At 30.5% G+C, this 10,217-nt stretch overlaps 1 protein-coding gene across 3 annotated transcripts in view; it reads left to right on the forward strand.

Annotated features, from left to right (window-relative positions):
* LOC129803503 (serine/threonine-protein kinase BRSK2) overlaps window positions 1-9,287 on the forward strand; it is a 54,334-nt gene extending 45,047 nt beyond the window's left edge. For all 3 annotated transcript variants that reach the window (XM_055850105.1, XM_055850106.1, XM_055850107.1), the window contains exon 12: window positions 8,916-9,287. In XM_055850105.1, coding sequence (XP_055706080.1) covers window positions 8,916-8,997 — 82 coding nt within the window. In that variant the 3' untranslated portion in view covers window positions 8,998-9,287. The remainder of the gene's footprint in view (window positions 1-8,915) is intronic.
* The last annotated feature ends 930 nt before the right edge of the window (window positions 9,288-10,217 follow it).

Genomic DNA, 10,217 nt, shown 5'->3' on the forward strand with positions numbered 1-10,217 from the left:
ATGAAAGAGACAACTATATATGATTTCAGTTTGATAGAGTACGAAATAAAATTTCAATGGATTGAATTTCACTAAATTGAAAAGATGTGCCGTGTGCCAGCACCATTATAAATTAAATTTTAATGGCGCTGGCACAACTTTTCATTTGAGTGAAATTCAATCGATTCAAATTTTACCTCTTATTCTTTCAAACTACAATAAGATATTTTTGTCTCTTTTTGTTAAATTAAAATTGGAATTTCAATTTCATTTTCAATTTCAATTTTTATTTGACAGAAAAGGACAGTTATATCTGACTTCAGTTTAAAAGAGTAAGATGTAAAATTTCAATCGATTGAATTTCAATCAAGTGAAAAGGTGTGCCAGAGCCATAAGCAATAAAATAAACCTAGAATACTTATAGGCTTATTTGTGAGCATCTTACCAAGTATAGGGAAAACTTATGCCTTTGTCACTTTTACTGTGTAAAATTCCATTTCTGTTCATCTCTTTTGAACTCCTCTTCTTCCTGTGAGCATCACAACAAATAATACAATTTTGATTAGAGTACGAAACGTTTAAAAATTCTAAACTCATGAAATTTTCATAATTGGAAAGATTATGCTTTCACTGCTTTATGATTTCTGAATGAAGCACTGATCAAATATGAGTTTTAATATCTTCAGCAGATCTTTTAGACCAGAAAAATTTTATGAAATCTAAATCTCCATTATTTTCTTTCTCAAACTTATTTCACATGTCTATCACTCATTTTTCTCGTCAGTGTAACAGAAAATTCAATTTAGATTGCAATACAAAAGGGTTGCACAAAAATCAAAAACGAAATTCATGAAATTTTCCTAATTTTCAAGATTTTGATTTCATTGATTTGTAATTTCTAAATTGAGCACTGACTGTTTAAATATAATTTTTATTCATCCTCCAGCAGACCTTCTAATGGCAGACTCACATTGACAATAAAATGTTCGCCATAACCTCACAGTAATTCGTTAATTTACGCATTTTCATTGCAATTCTTACGCAAATTCTTAATTACTGTGTTTCCTTATCTCATACTCGGTGGCACTAGGTGAAAATAATAATAATGAAGAAATAACACGAAAATTCGATAAACGGTGAGCAAAAAAGAATGTAAGAGAAATTAATCGTAGTTTTTTTGCTCACCGTTTATCTCATTTTCGTTTTATTCATACAATTTTCTTATATTATTTTCCAGAGGGGTGACATTAGCTCTGAAAAATGCGACCAGTTTTAGTGTAAATGTTTCCCTGTTTTCGTACACATTTCACGAGATATCTCCAAAACTACGTAGGTTGCCAATTTAGGGTTTTCGATTGCCTCTTCGTTATTAAATTGGCTTTTATTTTGTATTAGTATTTTTTGCTAATTCTTTCTACAATGACAGAAAACAGCTAATAAACTCAAAAGTTTTTTCGGGCTCGCTAGAAACATAAGGGAAACATAGGAAATGTCATGCCCCTGTTATTTTCACCTAGTGCTACCGAGTATGAGATAAATACGGTAGTCGAAAATTTGCGTAAGAATTGCAATGAAAATACGTAAATTATCAAAATACGGTGAGCAAAATACTGTCAATGTGATTCTGCCCTAAATCAGGAAAATTTCCATCTCTTTCTTTCTCAAATGATTTTTTATGTATATCCTATTCTTTCGCTCTCAAATCAAAATTGACTTTGTTGTGATACTAACGACAAAATGAAGAATGCGTAAGAGTGGAACAGACATATGCAATATTTTTGAGAAAGAAAGGTATGGAAAATTTGATATCATAATATTTTCCTAATTTAAAAGATGTAGGGGAAAGTTCCCATGATTGGCACGTTCCCAAGCTTTGTAATAACTAAATTTTTCTTATGTTTCTAAATAAATATAACTCCGCAATATATTTTAAAAACAGGACACTTTTCCTAAGTTTTTAAAATATGGACACAATGAGTAATACTTATTGAGAAACATGGGAAAAATTTAATCATTATGACGCTTGAGACCGTGCAAAGCATGGACACTTTCCCCTACTCAAGACAATATGTATCAGGAAAATCTTTTAGATCGGGAAAATTTGAAGAAATCAAAATTCTTTCTTAAACTTCACACTCTAAATTGGATTAAACTAAATTAAATTAATTATGACGTTGAAAAGAAGAAGAAAAGTTCTTTGTCACCTCTCTGGATGGATATTTGCAAAACATTTGACAAAACAAGAGATTCATTCATTCATTTTCAACCGCTTATCCCTATTGGGGTCGCGGGCCAAAACAAGAGATATGAATTTGAATTCCATGAAATTTTCTTGACCTAAAACATGTGCGAGAGGCATTAACGACCAAATCTATTTTTATACAGATTAAAACCATTATTTATGGCTCCGGCACACCTTTTCGATCAGGAAAATTTTATGAAGTCGAAATTCGGATCCCCTTCTTTCTCACTTGTTTTGCATATGAATATCTCATTCTTTCGCATACCAAATTCGATTGAGCTAAATTGAATTTGGAGTGATATTTAAGATAAGAGGAAGAGTGCGAGATAATGAGATAGACATATGCAAAACATGTGAGATAGAAGGGGATCCAGATTTCGACTTTATGAAATTTTCCTGATCTAAAAGGTGTGCCGGAGCCATTATGGACCAAAATCGACCAATTCCTTTTTAATGTTTAATATGACATTTTTACTGACCATTTTATTGAAATACTGCCTATTCTGCCACGCCTCAAAAATTATTCAAAATTAATTATATCTAGAAGATAAAGAATTTAAGGAATACGTATAAAAAAAGTATTTAAAATCATGATATATATATTTTTATGACTTGTAATAAATTTTGAAGACGTCTAAGATACTTGATTAAAGTTTGCATTTACGTTCTCAAGAAATATTTAGCACATTCTTTGAGAAATTAACAATTTGGTAAGGAAGCCTTTCTGTTCCATGAGTTTTGAAAGTTGTCAAATGCACTTCCCAGTCTATTGTGCAAACTTAGTAATAATATTCCACTTGAATATTAAGAGAAAGAATGTATTTCACAATGAAAGTGTCATGGTCTTTCATTTTCTTGAGAAACAAGAATTCCTTCACTTACTTCTTCTTCAAAACTTCAAAAATGTTTTGCAATTCTAGTTCTTATATTAAATTCATTTTTTTTAAATGTCTAAAGTATAATCTTTTTTATGAAAGTGAGTCTAAACCCTAAACTCTAATTAAAATACACTTTCAGAAAAGTGTAACCTCCTAAAAATCTTAGAATATTGTGAGATTTATTTTCAATATTGAATTTCGTTCACCATTATTCCATGCTCAGAATAAAATTACGAATGGAGAATTTTATCCCCGAATTTGGGAAATTTCCACAAATAATGTTGTTTCCACATAAATTTCCTTTTTATGAAGTACTTACAAAACTTATAATCAAAAATATAAGTACCTAATTTAGTAAAAATTCTGTAAAATTATTTATTTTAAAATCAACAATTTCAACAGTATTTAAAGCAAAAATAGGGTAGACTGGGGCAAAAAGGTATAAATCGAAAATTTCAAAATTCAATATCTTCCAAGATAAATAAGATAGTGTCTTAAAAATTTTCCATAGATAGCTTCCATAGACCTTCTTCGATGTTGTATGTTTCTTAGAATTCGACCAAGGAATTTAGATAACAAAAAATATCAAAATTTTTAGCCCTATTTTTGAAATATTTTCCTTGAAGAATTTATCAATTATTACCCACTTATCATTCAGAATTTATTCACTGATGATTATTTCCTAAATTACTTGGATTCTTTGAATAAGAAGCCCCTATCTATTTTAGAATTTTACAAAGATTCTTTTCTCCAGAAATCCTTTTATTAAAAATGGCCACTTGGGGTAAAAAGTAACAAAAGGTATGGAGCAAAAAGTAAGAAAAACCGAAACAATTTAAGATGTCTCACGACAAAAACATCAATGCCATGTGTCGTCGCTTGTTGGTTGCATTGGTCAAACGATTTGCAGTCTTTTATGTGTGTTTTTTTCCTAAAATTCCTTGAAAAGCATTTTTATCATTCAGATAGAGGAAACGGTATTTTACTGTAGAGGAATAAATTTCCTATGAAAATATGTTATCTAGGATTTATTTTCAAATTTACGGAATACCGTAACAAAGCGAATCAAAATGTGATAATACCCCATGCCTGATACTATTTGCCCCAGTATTTTTGAGAATGGTCACAAAATTACGTATTATAAAACGGCTCGATAAATGTATTTCCTTAAAAATAGAGGAAAATTACTTTGACAAAGTTGTAGAGTGGTAAGTTTTCTATAAAACTGCGCTGATTAGAAATTTCTGGGGCCTTCGAGTAGTTTGTAAAAAAATAAAATATCCGTTTTGTGACTTTTTGCCCCAGTCTCCTCTAATATACATAATGAATGACAATAAATCAATAAAATCTCTATCGACAAAACTACTTCACAGCCACTTCACTTAATTTGCTTTACAAATCCTCTACGTTTATCCGTGCAAAATGTAAAATAGAATGTGGAGAGTAATCAAATTTTCACCTAATTATAATACTATTATAAAAAACTACGATAATTTTCGATATATACAGATATTCACTCTACTGTGTCGTCATGGTTTTCGATGACGTTAATGATTGTAACTCTGTTTCACTAATTAAGTTCGTGTGAAAATTGGTGCAGGTAATGGATGTTAAAGTGCTTGGATGTGACTGAAATTAAAGCTACGCTCTGTGCTTTAAACCATCCAAGTGATGAAGCTGTTTAAATAAACACCATTGAATTACGTAAAGTTGGTATAGAAGAAAAGGAACTTGGCTGCTTTTCTTGGCTCAGTTTTCCAAGAGAAATATTTGGTGTTCTGCTTTTCTCACAGAAAGCACTAAGCTCACTTATCATGATTTATTGTACTGTCGTCATTCCTAGCCAAAAGAGATTCTTCTAAATACGACAAATTGTTTTCAACTTCCTTGTAATTTTAACGAGATAAAATGTCCTGCCAGTTTTCTCAAGTTAATTTTAATACTAATAATAATAATAATAATAATAATAATAATGCTACAATATTTCATAAACGAACTACACTGAGAAAAAAAACATTTTTTAATGTTAATTTTACACCTTATTAAGGGTAAAATTAACATGTAAAAGGGTAACTTCAACCCTCAATATACCTAAAAAGCATAATATTTACACCGATTTCGGATCAATGCTGCTGGGTAAAATAAACATTTCCGGAATGTTATTTTAACTTTTTCGGATTTCTCTTACGGCGTTATCACACTTGCACATTAAAATTTTAATGTGATTCACATTAATTGTCGCTTGTGAGCGTCCAAATATGTTATTTGTGTCTTTGAGTCACTTAATATTTGGGGTTTTTCTATTTATTGATAAAGAAGTGGACTTGGCCTGAAAAATAAGTTTAAATTTAAATTTACCTAAAGCATAAATATTTTTCACATTAAAAAATTAAAGAGAAAATCGCATTAATTTTCCGCATTAATGCTATAAATCAATTTATATCAAATTTTGCGGGCCAAGTCTACCTTTTTATCAACAAATAGATCAAATTTTGAATATAAAATGATTCAAACACACAAATTACACATTTGGATTCTCACCAGCGACAATTAATATGAACCATATTATAATTTTAATGTGCAAGTGTGATAACACAGTTAGTGTAGGCATTCTCCCACAAATAGTGTTGCTGTATTAAATTTTTTTTATCATACATGTATGGGATTGATAGTCCCATGCTCCATGGAGTTAACTGTACTGACGTTTACTGGATGCAATTCGAATACATTTAGTACCAGATAACTTCCTGGCAACATAAAAGAGATTCGAACCCAGAACACTTAATCAAAGAGCGAGTACTCTATCACTTGAGCCATTGAGGAATGCTTAATATTAAATAAAATTTTATGAATTTTTGGCAAAAAATCGTCAGTTAAAACAGCATTTATCAAAATTTTCTTATGATAACTTTTTAGATGACGAAATTTTTAGTTCAGCTTAATTTTTTTTTATTATTCCAGAATGCGATACTATTGAATCAAAATAAGAAAAATAGCACCAATAAACTGTATGTCATCTCAAGAAAATATATAGAAAATTATTTAAAAAGCTAAGATTATAGCGATATATGTCAGAAGTCACACACTACGATTTTGTTATAACTTTCATCGTTTATAAAGTCGTAAGTGACTTTCAAATTTATGACAATAATGTTCCAAAAAGTGACATAACAATAAGAATTATTCTTGTTATAATAAACATCTTTATTTGAACAAATTAGCAACATTAACTTATCCCTATCCTCACAAGCTTTTACTTCTTGAGTTTTGTTGAATAAATTTCCAGTGTATTTAATTTTAACATGGAATACGGAATAAATTTACGGGTTGTCTTCACCGATCGGGCATGGTAAATATTTAGGAACGATTAAGATAATCCTTCTGAAGATAATGCCAAATAACTTTCAAATTTCCTGTTTTCTGATTTAAAATATCACGATTTTAATCGAAATTTTTATCAAAAAAAAGCTTTTAGACCAAAACCATCTACATTATTGTATCCTCATCTTTTTGTCAAAGGGGAAAACATATAACAAATGCAGCCCTCATCGCCTACGAGATATTCTGAGGCACTGTCCCTAATTAGATCTGTATAGGGTAAATTAAGCTAATTCAAAACCTGCTCCAAATGGAAATTTTTCGCTACTCCAAATGGAAACGTCATTGTTTTCATGATAAATACTGTACTAAATTACTATATTTATATAGTAATTTAGTTTTTTATATATAAGTTTTTTATAAGTATTTAGTTTTTTATACTATATTTATATAGTAATTTAGAACAAAAAGGGTTTTTCTGAAGTGTCTGCAAATGCTTCAATAGGAAACACCGGAAATATGATTTTTTGGAGAGATTTTCTTATTATTTTAGATGTGAAAAGAGAAAAGACCAGGAATAAGAAAAAATCCTGCACTCAAGAACAACACAACAAGGTTTTGGAAGCCTTTCTTCGCGGTTTCACTTACACTGTTTGTCTCCAATTAGAAACTTTCCCTTGTCTCCATTTGGATTAATTTGTTTCCAATAGAAGCATTTTATACTCGCGTATTTTTCTTGTATTTAAGAAGTTTTCAAATTATATCTAAAGAATTTTCACTAAACCGTAACATTCTAGAGGAGTCAAGGAGCAAATTTATGTAATTATCTTCAGGAAAAATATGAACTTAATGTGTTAAATCTTCTGTCAAAGTTAAAGCGTCTGGAAATGATTTTGAATTAGGACATTTACCCTACAATGTGTATTTGCACATTCCAAAAAAAAAAACGAACAAATCGACCGCTTAGAATAAGACACGAATAACTCGTAGGTAGTAGGGGGAAGTGGGGCACCTTTAAAAGTGGAGCACCTTTGAAATTGGGATTTTTCACATATTTTTAAATAAAATTGAGCCTAATCAGGATATATTTTAGATTCTCAATATGTTTGTGCAGCTAAATTATATCACGATAATGCTTAATTTTATTTAAGAATGTGTGAAAAATCCCAATTTCAAAGGTACCCCACTTTCAAAGGTGCCCCACTTCCCCCTAGGCAAATTTAATAGGAGAGTGATTTGAAGCTGAGATTTTAAATGCAGAGTATAGGATTTTTGAGATGAAAATCTCTAAAACTGTGAAAATAATTATCTTTCAAATATAATTTTCACATGGAAGGTAGAGGGTAAGGGAAGAGCACCAACGATCAGTAATATTCCTCCAATAGTCAGATAATTACAACATTGTTGCACCAATTTAAATGAATATTTAAAAATTATTAGCTACTTTTTACCATTTAACTCTCACAAAAATGCAATGCATTAGCTCAGATTTAGTACAAAACCAAATTTTCTCGAGACACCTAATTAAATTGGCGACGATCATAGGTACAGAGGACATAGTTGCAATTACATCAATTTTTTTTATTAATTTATTGTAAAAATTTAAATTTCATTTGTACAGATATAGGTAAATGGATCACTAATATACCGATTAGCATTCACAAAAATACCAAATAGTATTTTAAGGCTTATATTTTCAATTAAATTTCGAGCATGTCAAGTAACATTCCGATCCGAGGTGCTCTTCCCTTATACAGTAGACTCTCTCTCAATCGGGCATATGGGGCAAAATGTCATCCAAATTATCGAGAGATTTGGGCATCAAAATCATTGTAAATTCCACAAAAAGCGTTCAAATATCAAGAATCACGATAAAACAAGAGGAACTACAGCGAATTTGAACAAATTTTCTTTAAAGTCAGACGTGAAAATTGTCAACAAAATTTTGCGCCCGATTGAAAAAGAGCCGATTGAGCGAGAGTCTACTGTAAATAAGAATTTTTGTAAAAAGTCGAGGTATTCGACTTATATTCTGACAAGTCGAAATGAAAATTCGGCAAATCCTGATCTAATTACCGAAATGTAAACTTTGAAAATGACATACAGTAGACTCTTCGATATCCAGCACTTCGATATCCGGGTGACAGCTGCCAAACACTGGCGGTTGATATATTCAAAATTATTTTCACTAAACATGAAGTTTGCCCAGAGTGAATTAAAGTATTATTAACATTGTATCGAAGTTTTTAATACATAATTGTGATAAAAAATGAAACATAAGGACACCATGAAGAAAATTCTCTTTTTCTTTGTCAGACAGAAAATAAATTCACACTGCACAAAATAGAAAAACCGTTGATCATTCAAAAAACCTAAATGTCATTTTGTCCCCCAGTCAGCCGGATATCGAAGAGTCTACTGTATTGTCATTATCAAAATTCAAATTAAATTATAACTGACATAAACGACATTCGGTGTTGTTTTTTTGTGTTTTACAGCTCTGAATCGTCAGATCACGAACGATTGCGTGATCGTGCAGAGGAACGCCCTACGACGATGTCAGGCAGTGCAATCGCATGAGAATTATTTCTCTGATTTAGTTGCCGATTAAATAGGATTTTACTTAAAACATCATCACCATCAGCAACGACACATTCATCGCAAGACATCATTGTTAGTCCAACAAAAGCATGCTGCTCATCGGACATCATCCGGATGACCATTTATGCTTTGGTACCCGTTTCAGCTATTGCAGCCCTCTTCTTTTGCAAACAAACCGCCGACAGCTCCAACAGAAATTTGTGAAATGGGTTTTGCTGACCACACACCATTGGTGAGATGAATCTTTTTTAATCGAGAAAATTGGAAAATAACTAAATCAGAGAATATTGTGAAAAAAAAGAATGAGATTGAAAAGAATCTCAGCTAAAAACACCAAAGAAATTATCAAAAAATTGAAGAAATTTAAATAAAAAAGATATAAATAAATAGTGTGTGAAAATGGAATTATTAGATGCCGCTAAATTTGTTAAATAGACATTGTATAATGTATTTTTTAATTATGAAAAAAAATTCTCCATTAGATGACAAAGGAAAAACAATTGAGTAGCGTCGAGATTTTCAAAACACAAAAAAATGAGTGAAAAGTTTAACATGTTTTTCTCGTGGACAGAATTGTATGAAAGAATTATGTGGAAAGGTTAAGCTAAATCCATTACAAAAAAAAACCCATGCCCTAAATACTTTTCCATCCACTAGAAAACCTCTGTTTTTGCCAATTTCTGAGAAAGAAACACATTCTTTTAAAATTCTTCTTGTCAAAGTATAGATAAAAGATACCATGTTTCCATGGCAATTTCATGAAAATGAGCTTTTCAGTCTCAAAATTTCAAGAAAGAAATTCTAAAGAATTGTAAACTTTCTTGGGACAAACCCATGAATCCTTAATGTCATTGTAGAGACACCATCACAAAACACAACATTATACAGAACATTTTCAATTTTATTCTTACAATACTTATTAGAGAAAGCAAAGTAAAACTTACTAAGAAGCAAAGAGTTATAACCCAAGAAAAAAATATTAAATAATAATTACCAAGTTTATAAATGGCAAAGAAAACAACATTATTGAAAAGATCAAGCTTCAATCAAAAGTTCTTATTTTTAACCACCAAGCGACCTAAGAATCAGAATAATTCTACTTAACTTGCTATTTAAAAAAAAAATGATATTGTACGTAATTAGGTGACAATTAAGTGAGAGAAAAACTAATTTAGTAATACAAGTGAAATCTGACGAGG

The sequence above is a fragment of the Phlebotomus papatasi genome, chromosome 2 (genome assembly GCF_024763615.1).
Source record: "Phlebotomus papatasi isolate M1 chromosome 2, Ppap_2.1, whole genome shotgun sequence".
NCBI lineage: Eukaryota > Metazoa > Arthropoda > Insecta > Diptera > Psychodidae > Phlebotomus > Phlebotomus papatasi.